General features: G+C 35.7%; 4 protein-coding genes across 4 annotated transcripts; 3 read left to right on the top strand and 1 right to left on the bottom strand.

Moving 5' to 3' along the window:
• Nucleotides 1-389: 389 nt before the first annotated feature.
• On the top strand, nt 390-3,633 carry LOC110685365 (UDP-galactose/UDP-glucose transporter 4-like). Its single transcript, XM_021861889.1, has 7 exons — nt 390-779; nt 1,252-1,280; nt 1,551-1,752; nt 2,344-2,586; nt 2,691-2,792; nt 2,896-3,003; nt 3,178-3,633. Exons 1-7 carry the CDS (start codon nt 648-650, stop codon nt 3,427-3,429), a joined length of 1,068 nt encoding a protein of 355 aa, XP_021717581.1. The 5' UTR covers nt 390-647; the 3' UTR covers nt 3,430-3,633.
• Nucleotides 3,634-4,557: 924 nt separating this feature from the next.
• LOC110685367 (protein CCC1-like) lies at nt 4,558-6,339 on the top strand. The gene is made up of 2 exons (XM_021861892.1): nt 4,558-5,529; nt 5,756-6,339. The coding sequence occupies exons 1-2, from the start codon at nt 5,044-5,046 to the stop codon at nt 6,140-6,142; spliced, it is 873 nt and encodes a 290-aa protein (XP_021717584.1). The 5' UTR covers nt 4,558-5,043; the 3' UTR covers nt 6,143-6,339.
• Nucleotides 6,340-6,514: 175 nt separating this feature from the next.
• Nucleotides 6,515-13,627, bottom strand: LOC110685366 (fructose-bisphosphate aldolase-lysine N-methyltransferase, chloroplastic-like). Its single transcript, XM_021861891.1, has 16 exons — nt 13,262-13,627; nt 13,070-13,160; nt 12,722-12,899; nt 12,523-12,628; nt 12,205-12,287; nt 11,279-11,305; nt 10,819-10,886; nt 10,400-10,513; nt 9,474-9,554; nt 9,245-9,300; nt 8,949-9,005; nt 8,702-8,773; nt 8,323-8,571; nt 7,564-7,679; nt 7,229-7,324; nt 6,515-6,997 (listed from the first exon to the last, which is right to left on the bottom strand). The coding sequence occupies exons 1-16, from the start codon at nt 13,313-13,315 to the stop codon at nt 6,847-6,849; spliced, it is 1,599 nt and encodes a 532-aa protein (XP_021717583.1). The 5' UTR covers nt 13,316-13,627; the 3' UTR covers nt 6,515-6,846.
• Nucleotides 13,628-14,138: 511 nt separating this feature from the next.
• LOC110685368 (carbamoyl-phosphate synthase large chain, chloroplastic-like) lies at nt 14,139-19,748 on the top strand. The gene is made up of 3 exons (XM_021861893.1): nt 14,139-15,654; nt 16,427-17,119; nt 17,937-19,748. The coding sequence occupies exons 1-3, from the start codon at nt 14,332-14,334 to the stop codon at nt 19,476-19,478; spliced, it is 3,558 nt and encodes a 1,185-aa protein (XP_021717585.1). The 5' UTR covers nt 14,139-14,331; the 3' UTR covers nt 19,479-19,748.
• The last annotated feature ends 868 nt before the right edge of the window (nt 19,749-20,616 follow it).

Here is a 20,616-nt window from a genome sequence, read left to right on the forward strand (position 1 = left end):
ATCTGGAATTTTTTGACAAAAATAGGTGTAAAACGGTGTAATTAATACGTATGGAGTAGTTATTTTCAATCCTTCATTTTCTAGCTTATTGTATACTACCTTAATGTCGTTAATGATGCATTTATCATTTTCATGAATTAGAAATATAGAAACAAATACATAGAATATAAATGTGTTTTTTTTTTTTTAATAAAATTAATGTGATTTATGTGAATATAATAAGCCTACCTAATTCCTAACATAAACAAACTTAAACATCTAGCTAATATAAATAAAATAACCATAATCTCCTTAATTGATTTCCCAATAAAATTCCAATTTTACCCTTCCCCATTCCCCAATTTTCATTGTTAACCATCTCCCAAAAAAGGAATATTTTATAACTTTGTTAACTAGTAACCTCCCCCTTATATAATAAACACACTCTCTCCAAAACAGAGAAGAAAACCCCATGTCACAAAAACAGGGGAAGAAATTCATAATTCATCTCTTTTTCTCCAATTTCTCTCCTCTAATAATGTTTGTCTAATATTGAAATTTAAAAATAATAAAACCCAGTTTTAATAATTTCATCCCAATTTATATTTTTCTTTCTAAACCAAAAATTGATCTAAGTTTTCGATTTTTAATTTCTGGGTTTTTGTACGATGAAGAATAACAATGAAGAACAAGCTAGGTCTTTGTTCGGAATCAGCTTAACAAGTAGACCTAAATGGCATCAATTCCTGATTTGCTCCTCTGGGTTTTTCTTCGGTTACCTCATCAATGGCATCTGCGAGGTAATCATCATCTTCTTCTTCGCACATTTTTTCTTCTTCTCTTTTCTATTTTTTTTCCTGGGTTTATTGCGAAAATCAAGAAAATTCACTTTCTGTTGTGAATTTCGTAAAAAAACAATTATGGGTTTGTTACGCTTGTTTTTTGTGTTTCTGGGTTTCATAAATTATTAGTGTCAATTTTTTTAGTTTGTTTTTGGCTGTATCTGTGTTTTATAATTTTAATTTTATTTTGAGAAAATGTATCTGTAATTTGTCACAGCTTAAACCAGTACATTTTCTGAGAATTTTCTACTGTATTTTTTTTTTTTTTTTTACCCTTGTCCTGTATTATTGGTATACATTCTCATGCATGCTCCCCCTTTTTTTTTTTCATCTTTTTCTAGTGCAATTTCTCACTTTTCTGTGTTTTTTTTTTTTTTTTTTTTATTTTATTTTTTAATTTTTAATTTTTTATTTTTAATGTTGATTTCAGGAATATGTATACAACAGGCTTAAATTTAGGTGAGTTTTTTCTATTTAATAATCTAATGTAATTGCATTTGGGATTTTCTTGAGTAAAAACATTTAAAAAAAAAAAAAAAGAAAAAAAGGTGGGTGATATCTTAATTGATTTCAACAATAATTTAATGAATCAGGGTGATTTTTTTTTTTTTGAAGTCATATATCATTTGGGATATTCTTGGGTAACTAGAAAAAAAATGGAATTTGGTGGGTGATTTTCTAATTAATTACAATAATTAATAAGCTAATTAATGGTGAAATTGGTTGCAGTTATGGTTGGTACTTCACATTTATTCAAGGGTTTGTATACTTAGCATTAATTTACATGAATGGGTTTACAACAAAACAAATGGTGAATCCATGGAAGACTTATGTCAAGCTTTCAGCAGTATTAATGGGTTCTCATGGACTTACTAAAGGATCCTTGGCTTTTCTTAATTACCCTGCTCAAATTATGTTCAAGTCAACTAAGGTACACACTAATTACTTCATATGAATCATATTTTATTCAAAGTTGCACCATTTTTTCTGCTAATCTTTATACACTATTGCTTCTCAATCAGTGTCGGTGTTGATTTGTCGTTTCGTTTATGAATTTGAGCTGGTTTATGTTAATTGGTGAACTAGTTAAATGTCTATTAGTGGCATTTTTATCACTTAATTTGGTTTTTTTTTTTTTTTTTTTTTTTTTTTTTTTTTTTTTTTTTTTTTTTTTTGAATAATTATCTCTTAATTTGGTTACTTGTATTCTATATATGTTTTAGGTGCACCTTTTGACTTGGAAGTTGGTGTCACTTGATTTCCTTATCCCCTTCATGGATTCTAATATTGCTAATAGCCCAATTTAATCCTTGTAGATCAAGGTGCTTGTGTTTGCTTAATATTCAATTTGTCCTAAAATAGCTGTAAGCTGTCACACTCTAAGTCCTTTTGGAATAATTAAACCAACGATGTGACACCTTGTTTAATCATACTCATACATGTGACTTAATTTCGAACAAAGAAAGTACTTTTTTGTAACATTATGTTAAAAAGGACATTTCGTTGATTGTGGCATAAACAGGTTTTACCGGTCATGGTAATGGGCGCATTCATTCCGGGCTTAAGAAGAAAGTACCCTCCATCTGAGTATTTATCAGCATTGCTTTTGGTGGTGGGTTTGATACTTTTCACTTTAGCAGATGCTCAAACATCTCCAAATTTTAGCATGATTGGTGTTATGATGATTAGTGGTGCTCTTATTATGGACTCCTTCCTTGGAAACGTGCAAGAAGCGATCTTCACCATGAATCCTGAAACCACTCAGGTGCTGTTTACACCATCCTACACAATTCATTTCATAAGGAAAATGCGATCCTATTTCCAGATTAAAAGATTGCTTAATAATCTTTTTGACCTCTATGCAAACAGATGGAGATGTTATTCTGCTCAACAGTTGTTGGTTTGCCCATGTTAATACCACCTATGATTCTGACAGGAGAGTTATTTAGAGCATGGACTTCATGTTCTCAGGTGAAACTCCTGCTTTGACAACCGAACTAGCCAGCCTTTTCGCAAAACCTTGTTCTTGTTTGTCTGATTTACTTGACACATTTCTCTCGCGTTCCTTATGCAGCATCCCTATGTGTATGCTGTGTTGATTTTTGAAGCCATGGCTACCTTTATTGGTCAAGTTTCTGTCTTATCTCTCATTGCTTTGTTTGGTGCTGCTACTACAGCTATGGTATATGCCCATTTCCTTGGCTTTTTTCTGCTTTAACTTGTTGTCATCTTTTGTTAAGGAATATTATGCATTGATCCATTTTCCAACAACAAACCTAACACTTCATATTATAACGTATTTTAGTATAATAATCTCGTATCATAGTAAAAATGAAATTATTTGATTGAATCTCAGGTGACCACCGCAAGAAAGGCAGTGACATTGCTGCTATCTTACTTGCTCTTCACAAAGCCTTTAACTGAGCAGCATGGGACAGGACTGTTGTTGATTACCATGGGAATCGTAATAAAGCTTTTGCCTGATAACAAACCCCAGAATAGAGTCCCAAAACCAACCGAAGTCAGCAAGGTGGAAAGACTATCCACAGAAGAGGAGTTGAACCGATTGATCAACGAAGATGACCAAGAAAGAAGGCAGGTGGTTTGAGAGTAAATACCGCGTCTAGCACAACAATTTTAATGAGTTCATCTGTTGTAGATTGATAAAATCCCTCCAAAAATTTAGGGAGCGATAATGAAATTGGGTTGGTGATGCTGTGATAGCTAGTCAATAGAGATGTATTAGATTATATTCCCCCCTTTTGAATGTGATGTTACATATATATCAGTTGAATATATATTGTCAAGTTCATAACATTGGCGATTTCAGAAGATAATAGCTGGTACAGGTTAATTAAGGATTATAGTCGTTCGTATGTGCAATCGTGAAATTTTCATTTTAATTAACATAGTCCGAATTCCATAATCGTTCAATGGTTCGTTGATCCTTCCTAGACGAAGAAGATTATATTAAAATACAAGTATTAACTTTAAACGTTGCTTCTTGCTTGATCTAAATGTTAGTTCCTAAACTTTCTCCCACTAATCTTAATTATACAAAGTAATTTATCTGGGGAGTATAAATCTTAATGTAATTGACCAGGATCATTTCCCAAAATAATAGTAAGATAAATACGATTATCCATGGAAATGGGATGGATTGTATTATAATTCTCTTAATTCTGTTGAGGGTATTTAGGTATTTTGGCGAACTTGGGGATGAAGAAAGGGACAATTTTGAGTATTTTTGGGGTCGTGATATGTAAAAATTTATGTGCATCTATGAATGCCAAGTAAAACAAGATCCGAAGAAGTTGGATTTTGGAGTACTAAAATCGTGATGTAATATTGAAATCACCTCCAAGTGTAAGCCGATGTACTTCGAACAAAATTTTTACTGTACAATCGGTTGTATTTTAGTCAAGATTAATTTTTTGTTAACAAGTCTAAACTAGAAAATGAGAAGATAAATTAGCAAAACAATAGAAGTAAGGATAGATTGGAAATTTAAAGCATATTAGCAAACTTATTTTGGTTTTATGCAAGCCAAACTTTGTAAGCAACCAACATGCTAAGGTACCAAAATTCTCTTAGGATAGGCCTCACAATAATTTTATTATAGGCCAGGTTACTTATACAATATACGAAGTACAAAGTAAAAGATACTAAAAAGTTCAAGTATATCTTAATAACAAATTATATACAGAGTAGGATAGTTTTAAAAGGGCTACAAGAATCGCGTATAGCGAATATAAACTTTCGAATCAGAATTGTCAACTTAATCATTAGAGTAAAATGTACGAGTAATGTAATAGTTTTATTAGGAGTTCATACATTGTGCACTAGATAAGATAAAATTAAGTGATAACCAAAATTTCTTATTTTTTTTTTTCTTTTTTGCAATAGTCAAATCAAATAAAACAATTATTTCTAAAATTGGTTTGGTCTAGATTGGAAACTATTAACGAGATATGATTTTATGGTAGCCATTAAAAAGTCTTCCGAGTATGAATTGGTAGAAATTAGAATAAACAACAGTAGTGTTACACGTATAAGCACCTCATCCTAGTTTGCATGCATGGTGACACCTATACATTCATTTCATCACCTTTCCTCCATTATAAAACTAACCATACTAAATTCCAAAAGCGGCAACCATTTTCTAGCAAAGTAAAAAGTTTAAAAACAATTACAAAACCAGTAAAAATTTCCAGAAATAAAAATGTCTGGAAAAAACAATAGTACTTACACTAGTATTGACAAAACCAACCTCTTAAACCCAGAAATTGACGAAGAAAACCAAATGTTTAGAAGAAGAAGATCAGATGAAGATGATAATGATGATGAAAGAGCCCAAAATGAAGATAGGCCCAAGCCCAAAAGCCCAACATGGAAGGGAGAGAGTGCTAAGAGTGTTGTTTATGGAGGGTTAGATGCTATAGTCACCTGTTTTTCACTTATCTCATCTATCTCTAGTGGTGGCAGTATGTCATCTGTCGATGTTTTAGTGTTAGGATTCGCGAATCTAGTGGCCGATGGGATTTCCATGGGGTTTGGGGATTATTTGAGTAGTTCTACTGAGAAGGAGATGGCTTCTAAGGAAAGAGATGTAACACAATGGGAGGTTGATAATCATGGTTTGTCACAAATTACGAATTTGGTTAAGCGGTACCAAGAGCTTGGTATGGATCCCCAAGACGCTAATATGGTAATCTACCAAATCTCTTCCTTTTGTCGCGTTTTTACTTTAAATCTAACGAATAAGGGCTATTAGTTGTCTAACTGTTAAACAATTTGCGTTACTCTTTAATAAAATGAGTTAATACAATGACATTGTGTTGTGTTCTTATTTTTCCTACCTTTCATTTAATAAGGCCATTTTGGTCATTTACTATAAAATCGACATAAGTGAAAAGTTTGACGGCATTTTACAGGTGGTAGAAATATTTTCAAAGTACAAAAATATAATGGTGGATGAGAAAATGATGGGTCAAAAGGGGATAATGCCACCAGACCAAGAGGAGAAGCCATGGAAGAGTGGCTTAGTCACCTTCACTTCCTTCCTACTCTTTGGGTGTGCTCCGCTTCTATCATTTATCATCCTCATTCCTTTCACCAACAACGATACCATCAAGTTCATCGGCGCTTGCATACTGTCCGTCCTCGCCCTCACCCTTCTAGGACTCGCAAAGGCGAAGATCTCCGGTGGAAGTTATACGCTCTCGGCTCTCATGACTGTTTCTAATGGTGTCATTGCTGCTGCTGTTGCTTATGCCATTGGATGGAGTCTTAGAAATCTTGCTGGCCTAGAAGAGCCTTAGTTATATTGTGCACTCCTTGAAGCTATGTTCAAATATTTTTGTAGTTGTATTATACATGGGGGAAAATTGCACTACATAATGGTTTCAATTTTGATGTTTATTATGTAGTGAGATGAAAAATTTTGTGCTTCTAATATACTACTACCATGTATTGGTCGTGTACTCTTAAGAAAAATCTGATTGATAGAATTGTATTGTCGCGTAACCTTGTGAATGGTATAGTTTTACCTTTGTAACTAGTGTTGCTCTCTATTACAGAAGCTAAGTTTGCAAGATTGCAACAAAGTCCAACCACTAGTATCGTTTCAGATTCAATAAAAGTAACGAGAAATAAAGGGGCATTAGGTAATGTAAAGTTGTAAACACATAAAGTACTGAAAAATGAAGGTCTTCGAATACGAATTCCAGAGTTCAAGTGTAGGTTGTAGGATGCAAGTCACTGATTTTATTGAGCTACAAACTAAACTTACCATGCCAAAAATGTGGTTGCAAGTGAAAAAATGAGCCTACATCAAATAGGCATTAATTTTTATGAAGGGGTATTGTACTATCAGCTAATTCATAAGTTATAACTCTATGCAAAATTGGAAAATACATCGGTATGAAACTTAAAAGCTTACTAGATAAAAATATAAAATGGGTGCAAACTTAAGAATTCATGTTGTTTGAGTTGTGTAGGATAGTCATAGACTCATAGGGAAGGTCTAGCACTCTTCATTCAAGCATAATTGCAAAGCATGTTCAGCCTCACGTAGGAACAGTCTGGTTAGTTGCTTTTGTCCTCGTCGATAGACTATACCTGCCCACCTGTTTTTGCTCATCATCTCATCAGAGCTAGACTCGGCTTTGTTCACGCTGCAAATGCAAAAAGTAGCAGAAACATTGAACCACATATCCCAGAAGAACATTCCAGGAAACGCATCTTTAGGAACCTAATAGAGCATCTAACAGATGAAATCCAGAACTACTTTCTCAATACTAATGCATTTTTATTCATTATGCTCTCTAGTTTATATAGTTTCGATTTGACGTTCACAACAGAATCACGAAAACAGTTTTCAGTCACGGTAAAGCAGAGAGTTATACCTTATGGAGATAGCAGGACCATCTCTGACACAAGTCTTCTCAAGTAGTTCTGAGTCGGATTCTTCTGTACCTGAGCCCTCTTCAAGATTCATCAATCTAGCACAATCAGTTTTCCAGTTAGCACATTAGAAAATGCAATTTATATCTTCTCAGATCTCAGTGTCCTCACTGCTTTGCTTCAGAGTTTAAATGATTTTTGTGAGAGAACAAAAGCGCATACAAGAAAAAGAGCACCAACTTACTGGGGAGCAGGGATTGGAAGAAGGGAAGAATATAATTTCATGAATTCATACAAAACAGCTCTCAGAATAGCATAGAGGACCATGGAAACTCACTTTGTATTCAGCAGATCAACAAGAAGTTGCAAAGCCCCTGAATCCCCGCAAGCTTCCCATACAGCTGCTCGAACTTCAGCCTCTGATGGCTCCCTCTCCCCATCACTTCCAACAAGCTATATAGCAATTAGCATATAAGATTTTTACTGGTGATATATATAGTTTAAAAGGAACCAAAAAACTATCACCAAATATTAAATAAAAAAGACGGGGGTGATCACTTGACTAGATATAACATTCAAGAAGAACAAAACAAGCTGCAGAATACTCTTGTAATCAACTGAGATCCTTTAGTTAGTTAAGTAGCATTACAGACTAGAGACCATCTATACTGTTTTCACGAGACAAGTCATAGGGCAGGGTTATATATTCTAAAATCTCATGATGATAGATGTCAAAAGCATGTGTGTGTGTGTGTGTGTGTGTGTGTGTGCGTACAGGCACATATATTTATAGGAGCAACAGCAAAATATGCTTGCGAACACTCAAATCCTGAATTATCAACTGACTTTGACAGATAAGAGCTGAAGAAAACCAGAAAAGAGAGCTCAATCATTTTACTCATTGTTAGAGGAGGAAAGAATGAGATCAGGATTATAGATACAGGCAAATGACTAGTAAGACCTGAGGGCCTCATCACACAAGTAGAAGAGTACATCAGCAATGCCAATAGAAATGAAATGCAGAATATTTTTTATTCTAGTGAAATATTGATTCACAAACCAGGAATGTTCAAGAAAAGTGGTTGCAATACTGCACCTCTTCAAGCAAGGATTGGACATTGAAAAGCTCGTTCTCTTGCATTGCTACAGTCCGCAAGGAAGTCAAAAAATCCTCAGGGAAAACAAGTTGATTCACATATGAAGGGGTCTTCCGCTGGCCACTCCAACTATAATTCGGGCCCTTATCCTTGGCACATTCCTGAATGTTCTTGCTTTCTGAGGATGAGCATGGGAAAAAACCTTGATCCAGCAAGCTTTTAGGTAGCAGACACCTTAATTCAGCTTTCTGTGAGATTAAAGCATTATTAGTTATAGCACGGAGACATCAATTAACAATATATGTGAGAAGAAATATCCAGAGCCATGGATCCCAAAAAATTAACAAGAGGCAACTTGAAGAAGCACAGCCATCAGACCTCTACTTGGAGAAGTTGTGTTTTCGAGTCTGCAAATGGATCATTTTGAAGTGCACCTGCTGGATAATGCACCTGCATGCACATTCAGTGCCATCACTATGCTAAAATCATGATCAACTTACAGGTGCAACTAAGCCTAACGTAGCTGAAAAATTATTTATGAAGTTTAACGTAGCTATGAGATAACAGCAAGAATGTAACATCAGTGATTTACATTACAAGAGAGAATGTCAGAAAAGAAAATTACCATCAGATAATCATCTGGATTGTCTTCAATTATAAATCCATAGAGATAAAGCAGCTCCTGCACACTACTTCAATAAGCATAAATGCAGAACAAACCACATGGAGTTCCTGTTAATTTTCCAATCTTTTGGGTGGGATGAGGTGGGGAGGGGTGGTGGTGATGCGCTATTACTTATTCCAGCCTAGCATTAGGATCAAAGTAGAAAAGCCAATGCTTCTCCTTTTTTGCTACCAATATGCAAAACTCAAACAACTACTTAGAGCATAATTGACAAGAGAGTACATAGTAAGAAGTACCTCATTTCCTTTGTTACCATAGCTGATGGTTATCTCTTTCCCAATTTCAGAATTTACTTAGCATGCAAATAGGAAGTTGAGCAAACATCAGATATACAAACTAACAGAGAGTGAAAAAAGCATAATCAAGATATTCTACAACCACAATGAACAAACATTGAGTTTTGATCCTTTGTAGACAGTAATTAATTATGAATATCAACATAATTTCAGGGGAAAAAAAGTCTACCAGACAGAAGAAACATTGAGAGGGGCACTCCAGAGGTAGTCCCAGTGCTATCAACTTCCCACATTGCAGCAGGTTTTATAGCTGAATGACAAAATCTCAAGTTAGCTGTAGATGCAAATCATGCAATCAAGCCCATCAATTTCTAAACTATCCATTAATAAATCCTATTTAAAGATCTACGTTACGAGCTTTATTATCAAGCCATTACATGCAGAGTTGTTTCAAGATTCTCTAATTAGGATGACCTTCTAACTCTTTAAGATATTAAACCATCAGACGTGAGAAATAAAACCATTCTCGCTCCTTCCATCCACTACACAAGCAGCCTGACATTTCTTGTAGTTTCTGTCCAATCCCTCTACTGTACATCTTAGGTTAAAAGCAGACAAAGAGATAAGTCATAAAAAAGTGTTATAAATTTTTAAGCAGAATAGCTTAGTTGGATATTCGAGGCATTACATCAATAGAAGTACTAGTCATTAATCAGAGAATCTGAGAGATTAGTGAAGCTTCCTGCAATGAGAAACGCCAAGTTAGCAACAACAAATTTACACACAAGTTGGTTTGCGCAGATTTTTTTTTTTTATCCTAGCAAGAGATTCCATCACATAATACAGGGTATAATCACAAGGAGAATGCACAATGGACTTATAAATCTGTTATTAATTATAATCGCAATAACTGCCTAAACTGGATGCTTGGACAGATCAACTAGGGCAATCTAACATCCAGCAGTTACTGGCTAAGTACACACAAAGATTAGGATGACACAGTAACTACACAAAATCACATACTACCAGTTAGCAACTATCTCTGAAGAGATTGTAAAGGTAGACATGAAACAAAAGACAGCATATTGAGAAAGCAAAAGCAATAGAAGAAATTAGGAGTAAGGTTGCTTAAGAAAGAGGACTGAGAATAACTACCATGGTTGCAGAAGTCGATTCCTGGAACAAGACCCTCAACCCACAGAGTCTCTCCTTCCATAGAGGCTATATTTACCCCATTAGAGATACTATAGGATGCAGGAATCTCGGATCCTACAAAATTAATCATACAAAACTACAACTTCAGCAGAAATATTTCCCCATCAAATGACATATCAACTGACAAATTAAAGCAACCCATTAAGCTGCAGATTTTTATAATATTTTTATGTTTATCTTTGGGACAAGTCGGTAATTAGCAGATTTCTTGAAAATGGAGAGTAAGAAGTACGCTATTATTAAGATGAAAAGCTTCCCCTGCCCAAGCCTCCTGTCTGATTTGTTAACCAAGGTGAGATTACATGAACTTTTGGAAACACAGCTGAATTGGGGTAAGTGATAACTGGTCCCTTCTTTACCTTCAGGAAATATGAAAGTTCGAGGAAGAGGAATGTTCAAAGCACGAGTCCAGAAGACAGAATTAGCCCTGCATGTGTAAACCATGCATATTATGAACTACCTATTTGACGACCAGCGTAAATATTCAACCATCTATTGGAAAAACTAAATACTTAACAAGCAAGCTAAAGTCTACCCTAAGAGTTAAAGAGTATACTGCCCCATCCCTAAATTAACTTTACACTTACTTTTCACGGGTCTCCAAAACCAATTTGTGACCATTATTATGCACAGGTTATTTCCATATAAAAGTTTTTACATTGAAAATACACATTGAAACAAATTAAACCTGATTCTACACGATGATATAAAATAATATTATTATTATTATTTTTTTTTTTAAAGGATGTCAAAGTGTGGAGAAAATTTGACGGAGGAGTACAACAATTTCAGGAGTAAAAAGAATACAGAGTAGCGTACCATAGAAAGTCTTCAAAAGCCACCTCTCTGAAAAGAAAGACAGAAGAGATCACATGTGAGTAGCTATAAAAACCGTAAACACTATGATGACGAACACCCATAATCATTACCAGACATGAAGGCAAAGTAAATTTTTACAAAATTCACATGCTCTAATATTCTAATTCCTATCCAATCCTAACAAAAACTATGTTGATAGCCATTAAGTTGCAAACAAGAAGTCAGCATAGTGATTATTTATAGCAAAAGTTAATAGAAAAAACATCATAAAGCCTATTGTCAGAAATTCGGGGTTTGGCAAACTGTATTAACAGATTTTGTATTCTCATTTCTGCACACAACTTTTTTGATCTGCAGATGCAGAATAGTGTGCATTTCATTGTGTTACAGCCAACAGGATGTATCTCTAGTTTGTTAGGAGAGAGAATAAGAGGGATCGAGCAAGTGATACAATGTCAACCAATTCTTATGTAACAGAGCACAGATTACCACCCCAATACCTCGTGAATTTACTAGAAAAGCTACAGAAAATGAGACAATATCGTCATTTTTCTATCACAATGCGAGATGTATTATAAACTTTAACAAACCCACAGCCACTTTTACTTCTGAACAAAGAATATGCCAAAAAAAGTGTTGTATTTTTTTCGGAAAATAAAATGGCATGCATGACAATTCTTGGGTAAAAGGGGTCTCCTACAATCCTTGGAACATTCCATTATCATGTTTTGCTAATTCATCCTTTTCATTGTTGTCCATATACAAGTATACAACAGTACCTACAGTAATGCAAGGTATGCCTAATGCAGAAACTATTAGATTACTAGCAAAAATACAATGGGTCCGACTCCCCAAGATCATGGAGCCTGTTCATAAGTCTAATATCTTTTGTATCTCTCAAACATATAATAAACAGACATGCTAACCTTTCTGATTCTCCATCCAAAACTAGAAGTCTCGGTAGCAGATTCTTCACCTTGTCCTCAAAGATAGCCAGCAAACTCTTCTTCTGCAATGCAGCTCTCCAGTTAAAATGCCAAAAGAGGTGAAACTAAGGTAATACATATAAGGAGGCTCATTCGATGTTCACATACATAGGATGATCATTTAAATTGAAGGACAATGATATGTGACCATAATTACGATTAAAGCCACTATGGCTTGAACTTCAACATGCTTATAAATGATGAGATTTCAGCATATATACATATACACACCCCAAAAAACCAGCCAAATGTGCTTACTTGCGACATGCTGGCCTGATAAAGAGTAGTTCCCTTCAACTCCCGAAACTCATCATCAGTAAACCAAAGTGGATTTCCAAAGGAACTAGGAATCATATCAAGGTACCTGCAACGACAAGCCCTAACAATCAACCTAAGGATTAAGGAACGATGTTAACCAAGGACCAATAACACATATAACATCAATGCCTAAACATACGGTTTCCATGTCGAATTACTACCACGGAGACGTTCAACAGTCAAGAACAATATCATCAAAAACCTATCATCCACTTCACCTTCCTCATACATTGCTTTACATGGTGGTCCCAATAAAGGGTCTTCCAAAACCCTCATAGGTGTTATTGCCAAATTAAGTGGCACAACCAACAAAACACCTGATGATATATTTCAAACCAAACCAAGAACAATATAAATTAAGCAATCAAATTATGTCATATAAACCATAACTAATCATCAAGCTGTCACATTTAATTTTAACCAAGAAATATAAAACTACCCAGATAAAAATTGGTTTAATCAAAGGAATATACAATTATAAACTAACCATCAGAAACATTAGTAGTTGAAAATAGGCCAAACCCTTTACTGGAATCACAGTATTTGATGTTGCAACCTCGAAGCTCCACTCCATTTACCTTAAATTTTTGGGGGAAATTGGTGTTAGTTTGTCTCAACAACAATCAAAATGATGAAATTGACATGTTAAAATTAGGAGAGAGGTACAGAGAAGATTAACCTGAAGCCATTGGAGAAATAATTCAAGCTTAATCTCTTCTTCTTGGTTCGCCATTTTCGAGTTGAGTCCTGAAATCCGAATTAAACAAAACTTGAAAGAGAGTTTGATCGTACAGAGAAGATTGACTTGCGGAGTATGCTAGAAATAGAAGGATTTTTTTACCGTACTTGAAAGAGTACAGTACCAATTTTTTTTTTTTTTTTTTTTCCTGCTCTTTTTGGACTTATTTGTAGAATTTTTCCGTTCACTTCAAGTCACGTCGTTTCAGTTTAGTTCAATTCAGATTGGTTTACTAGTAGTTTAATTCAGTTTAGGTGTTTTAGTTTACCAAATTTCAATTCAAAAGAACGTGCTATTTTTTTAGTTGTAACCGTTTGACTTTATTTTATTATTTATTTGGTGACTTTGATCCCTATATTTAACTACTTCCTTCGTTTTTTAATGCATCACTTTTACATTATTGAGATAAAAAAAATTCACAACTTGTAAAATTGAAATTAAAGGGATAGATTTTAATGCATTTGGTTGTGAATAAGAAGATGTACATATATTTGAAATATAAGAAAATCTTACAGTTAGGTATTTAATATGGGACAATGTGTAGAATCATATATAAGATGTATATAAAGGATGGGACAATGTATGGAATTAAAAACCCACATCCCGCAAGCTAAATATCATAGTTTTAATGGATGAATGATTAGGTTAAACCCTAAATAAGTGATACCTCAACTTTTTAACTCAAATCTTGACTACATCATTGGTACAAAGGCTTAAATTGATTGATTGATTTTTAAATTTTAACACAAGGAATATTTAGGAAGGGCCGTATGAGGAAGTGTCAAGTGATTGATTGATGGAGTTTTCCGATAATTTAACCTTAAGATTTTCATCTAGCTCAGTTGCCTCAGTAACACCACCTCAAAAACCCTGCTTTTCTCTCAAAACCCTTCTTCCTCTCTCTTCACCAACGGCCTCCTTCTTCCCTCACTCACTCCACCAATACTCTTAAACCCCATTTTCTCTCTCCTCCTCAATTCAATTCAATTCATCATCTCCAATTTCAAAAAATGAGTTACTGTATTCATCAAATTCCTGAAAATTTCATATCACCTTCACTCCCTAAACCCAGGAATCCCTCTTTACCCAAATCAATTTCTTCCCACTCCACCCTTTTCCACTCCAAGAACACCTTCTCTTCTTCCCTAAACTTGCGTCTCGCACGGCCATGGAGTTTCAGGACACGGGCAACTTCTTCAACTATTAAGGGTGAAGCAGAAAATGGTGCTAAAAAAACCCCACAAACAGTTGTGCAGAAAACTGGGAAAAGAACTGATTTGAAGAAGATTATGATTCTGGGTGCTGGCCCAATTGTGATTGGACAAGCCTGTGAATTCGATTACTCGGGTACTCAAGCTTGTAAGGCGTTGAAGGAAGAAGGGTATGAAGTTGTTCTGGTAAATTCTAACCCTGCTACTATTATGACTGATCCTGATTTGGCTGATAGAACTTATATAACCCCATTAACCCCTGATTTAGTTGAACAAATTTTGGAGAAAGAAAGGCCTGATGCATTGCTTCCTACTATGGGGGGACAAACTGCTTTGAATCTGGCTGTTGCATTGGCTGAAAATGGGGCTTTAGATAGGTATGGAGTAGAGTTAATCGGGGCGAAATTAGATGCTATTAAGAAGGCTGAGGATAGGGAGTTGTTTAGGGAGGCTATGAAGAATATCGGTGTAAAGACACCGCCTTCGGGGATTGGGAATACTGTTGATGAGTGTTTTCAGATTGCCAGTGAGATTGGGGAGTTTCCCTTGATTATACGGCCTGCGTTTACGTTGGGAGGGACCGGAGGAGGGATTGCGTATAATAGGGAGGAGTTTGAGATGATTTGTAAGTCGGGTTTGGCGGCTAGCTTGACCTCTCAAGTGTTGGTGGAGAAGTCATTGTTGGGGTGGAAAGAGTATGAGTTAGAGGTTATGAGGGATTTAGCTGACAATGTGGTTATTATTTGTTCAATTGAGAATATTGATCCAATGGGAGTGCATACCGGGGATTCGATTACTGTTGCTCCTGCTCAGACCTTGACTGATAAGGAGTATCAACGGCTTAGGGATTACTCAATTGCTATTATTAGAGAGATTGGAGTTGAATGTGGTGGTTCGAATGTTCAGTTTGCGGTTAATCCTGCTGATGGGGAAGTAATGGTTATTGAGATGAATCCTAGGGTGTCAAGGTCATCTGCACTTGCTTCTAAAGCTACTGGTTTTCCGATTGCGAAGATGGCTGCTAAATTGTCAGTTGGCTACTCTCTGGATCAGATTCCAAATGACATTACAAGGAAAACTCCAGCTAGTTTTGAGCCTTCTATTGATTATGTGGTGACGAAGGTCAGTATCATTTTACTGTTTCTGTTAATCTTTTACCATTTCTGCAAGCAGCTTTACGCCTTTACCCCCTCTCCCCTGCCCCTGGTTATCTGAAAATAGTGTAATAAGGTATTTCTGACTTTCTGATAAGTTAGGTGCTTGTGGAATATTGCCTTATAAAATACCTGTAGTGTGCTGTAGGTAGTGAATGTTAGCTGCTAGGTGCCTAGGTGAAGGAAAAGGGGTATTGTTAAGGCTCCTCATTTGAGATCAAGATGATTTATTATTTAGGTTTTGATGCGAGAATTAAGAGATGTACATTATACATGATTTAGTGATTTTCACTTAAAAAATTCCATTGTAAAATTGTGGTTACTCTTCTCTGGTAGCTGTTATGTCCATAAATTGAAGCAGTGATCACTGAGTGATCTAGCCTCAAATATGCTGCCGAAAGGACTTTTATAAGTTTTGTTATAGAGCTCAAATGTACTCTCACTGTGAATTTGGAGGCACCTTTGACCACTAGGGTAGTGCTGAATACAGCTAGACATCTGCTAGACATGACTGCAACTTCTAGGGGTTGCTGGATAAGCTGACATTTTAGAGTTAGTGTCATGTAGCTGATCTGTTTGCATTGCATTTCATTACTTGTGTGTTGGTCATGATAATTTTCTGGTATCCTAGTTCATAAGATCCATATAATTTATATCAATATCTTTTTCTTATTACTGTCATTATTAGTACCAGTGGATTTACACATCTCATATTATTTTCATGTTATACGCTCGTGCAGATTCCTCGATTTGCATTTGAGAAATTCCCTGGTTCTCAGCCAATTCTTACCACTCAGATGAAGTCTGTTGGTGAGGCCATGGCCTTAGGTCGCACATTTCAGGAGTCTTTCCAAAAGGCAGTGAGATCTCTGGAACTTGGCTACTCGGGGTGGGGATGCGGCAAGATAAAGGAATTGGATTGGGATTTGGAGCAGCTGAAATACAACCTCCGTGTTCCAAACCCTGATCGCATCCATGCTATCTATGCTGTGATGAAGAAAGGCATGAAAATTGATGAAATTCATGAGCTGAGTTTTGTAGATAAATGGTTTCTCACACAACTCAAAGAATTAGTTGATACTGAGCAATACCTTCTATCTCAAAAACTGTCTGACCTCACGAAGGATGACTTCTATGAGATAAAGAAAAGAGGTTTTAGTGACAAACAAATTGCCTTTGCAACTAAATCGACAGAGAGAGAGGTTCGTTCTACAAGGTTGTCATTTGGTGTTACCCCAGCTTATAAGCGAGTTGATACATGTGCTGCAGAATTTGAGGCTAATACTCCATACATGTATTCGTCTTATGATTTTGAGTGTGAATCATCTACTACTCAAAAGAAAAAGGTGTTGATCCTTGGTGGTGGGCCAAATCGTATAGGCCAAGGAATTGAATTTGACTACTGCTGCTGCCATACTTCATTTGCCCTTCAGGTTTGTAGTTGAGCTAAAACTTTCTGCCAATAAAGCTTGTGACATCTTTATTTGTATATTTATTGTATTGCTTCACTTGCTTGCATGTGGTGTTTGCATATTTTTGGACATTATATATTGCAAATTATTTTGTAATAACCTTTGGATGCTTGAGAATTTTTGGAAACAAATGGTGCTTTGTCTAGTCCTTTATATTTACATTTTGTAATTGTGTCAAAACACAAAACCTAAATTACTTGTTCAATAATTTGTTTAATAGGTTTTTTTTTTATTTTTTTTTTTTTTTTTTTATTTATTTATTTTTTTTCCTGGACATGCTAGGAAAAAGAACTGTGCCTTCAATGTTAAAGATATTGCTAAGCAGGTGGTTTGTGCTGCCCATTGTGATGATATTAGTCAATGATTTATTTGGAAAGTTTTGAATTAGTTAAATGAAAGATTGCAATATATTCCTGGTACGGAGTATATTTTATGATTGTATCAGCACCATATTGTACATGGTACACTTAAAAGTAAATATTCCTTTGCTGACATTTTTGGCAAGTATTCCTCCTTTTCTTGAAAAGCTTTTTCTTGTGAGAGCAGAATTACTTCTAATTCTTGTGATATAATAATGCCTTTATCTAACGGCCATTGGTCCTAATACACTGTTGACTCTTTTAAGTGCTAACATTGATTTTACTATTATTTATTTTTTACTTTTTTGTGCTCGTTATTATTTATTTTTTACTTTTAAGTGTCAAAATTCTTGAAATAGTGGTATTACATCTTTGTATTTAACGGTTTAGTGGTTAACTTGTTTTCGTTTCTCTTGCAGAATGCTGGGTATGAGACCATCATGATGAACTCAAACCCTGAGACTGTATCCACAGATTATGACACAAGTGACCGACTGTATTTTGAACCTCTTACAGTCGAAGATGTTCTCAACATCATTGACCTTGAACGACCTGATGGCATTATTGTGCAGTTTGGTGGTCAAACTCCCTTGAAACTTGCACTACCTATTCAACAGTATTTGGATGAGAACAAGCTCAAAAGTGCTAGTGGGGCAGGCCTAGTTCGTATTTGGGGAACATCGCCCGATAACATTGATGCAGCGGAGGATAGAAAAAGGTTCAACGCTATTTTAGATGAGTTGAAGATTTTGCAGCCGAAGGGGGGTATTGCAAAGAGTGAAGCTGATGCTCTCAAGATTACAGCTGATATTGGTTACCCTGTTGTTGTGAGGCCTTCCTATGTCCTTGGGGGTAGGGCAATGGAAATAGTATATAATGACGAAAAATTGATGACTTATCTTGAAAATGCTGTTGAGGTAGATCCAGAGCGACCTGTTCTGATTGACAAGTATCTCATTGATGCAATTGAAATAGATGTCGACTGTTTAGCTGATTCATATGGAAATGTGGTCATTGGTGGGATAATGGAGCACATCGAGCAAGCTGGGGTGCATTCTGGTGATTCAGCTTGTTTTCTCCCCACCAAAACTGTTTCATCTTCGTGCTTGGAGACCATTAGGACTTGGACAACGAAATTGGCAAAGAGATTGAATGTTTGTGGCCTCATGAATTGTCAATATGCCATCACAACATCAGGGGACGTTTTCTTGCTCGAGGCTAACCCCCGTGCATCACGTACGGTCCCATTTGTATCCAAGGCAATTGGGCACCCATTAGCTAAATATGCTTGTTTGGTCATGTCTGGGATGTCTCTTGGTGATCTCAATTTCACCAAAGAGTTTATCCCAAAACATGTGTCTGTGAAGGAAGCAGTCCTCCCATTTGAGAAGTTCTCTGGTTGTGATGTGTTGTTGGGCCCTGAGATGCGAAGTACTGGTGAAGTTATGGGTATTGCCTATGACTTCTCGCTCTCCTTTGCTTTGGCCCAAATTGCTGCCGGACAGAAACTACCATTTTCTGGCACGGTGTTCCTGAGTTTGAATGATTTGACTAAACCTCACCTTCCAGCTATCGCCCGTGGCTTTTTAGACCTTGGGTTCAACCTTGTCGCTACTTCAGGAACAGCTCGTATTCTGGAATTAGAAGGCATACCAGTTGAGCGAGTATTGAAGATGCATGAAGGGAGACCTCATGCAGGGGATATGGTTGCAAATGGGCAAATCAATTTGATGGTGATTACAAGCTCAGGTGATGATCTTGATCAGATTGATGGACGTGCTCTGAGAAGAATGGCTCTAGCTTACAAGGTTCCAATCGTAACAACTGTTGCTGGTGCTCTAGTGACAGCAGAGGCAATTAAGAGCTTGAAATCTAGTCCTGTGAAAATGTATGCTCTTCAGGACTTTTTCCAAGACAAGGCAGAAACTGGTGCATCTAAGAAATTGCAGTCTGTATCTTAAGCTTCATAAGTTATTATTTGCACGATCGAGGTAGGTAATAATTCCAGCTTCTCTATTGCCGTTGTCAAACTTGGACAAGTTTAGATTAATTATCATTTTCTAAGTTTTATCACTTTATGTTGGATGTTTTTGTATCATAGATTAATGGTTGTAACATTAGTGATTAAATTCTTGGATATGTGTTGTCAATGAATGCCCAAAATAATTGGGGGCTATTAACCTGTAATCGAGATACAAAATTTTGATTACCACTTCTCAGTTTGCTGATCATTAAGCCTTCTGATCTCTATATTTGTGGCAAAACAGTCAAATCTATGGTTACATGTTTGTTTCTCGTGGATTTGTGGGTTGATCGAAAGAAAGAGCAAACAGGAAACCAGGTTCTAGTTACTCTTTCGGAGTACTCCATACTTCGTACTGCATATCGACATACTACTGATCTACCTGAGATTGATATGAAGAGTCCTGAAAAGATATTTGGGAATGCATTGTGTTGTGTGGATATATTTTGTAAGTAAATACCATGAATTGGCTTTGATTAACCTATGCTATCATATCCTTGACCAAAAAACGTCTAAAAAACACTCAGCAATTATGGTGTATACTGGACACGCAGGATAGCACCCACAAAGCATATCTTGTCCAAAAAAAATACTTGTATTAGTTAGAAAGTGAGTAGTGTCTACTGTAAATTGTACTCCATTTGTCGGGAATGTTCGGTATACTATTTTGGAATATACGGAAATATTATCACATTCACTAAAGTAGAATTGAGTTACAGTTAGATTATCAAGTATACTCCATCCTGTTTTTTTTAATCAAGTATACTCCATCCTTTAGCAAGGGGAATTCTAGGGAAGTTAATCAAGTTAAGTCATCATTATGGAGCCTATTTTGAACTATGTAACTTAGTAACTACTCCACTTATTTCTTTTGGACAATGAAACCAAAACACTACGTAGTATATTGGAAACGAAGGGAATAGTATATTGGAAACGAGGGGAGTAGTACATTGGACAATGAACATAGTGTATAAATAAAAAGTTATCCTTCAAGTGATTTATGAAAAAAAAAAACAAAAAAAATTAGCCTTTAATTCAAAAGTTATATTTCTTCTAAGTAAAAATTTGCTTGGTCT

Source organism: Chenopodium quinoa, unplaced genomic scaffold, assembly GCF_001683475.1.
Source record: "Chenopodium quinoa cultivar QQ74 unplaced genomic scaffold, ASM168347v1, whole genome shotgun sequence".
Lineage (NCBI taxonomy): Eukaryota > Viridiplantae > Streptophyta > Magnoliopsida > Caryophyllales > Amaranthaceae > Chenopodium > Chenopodium quinoa.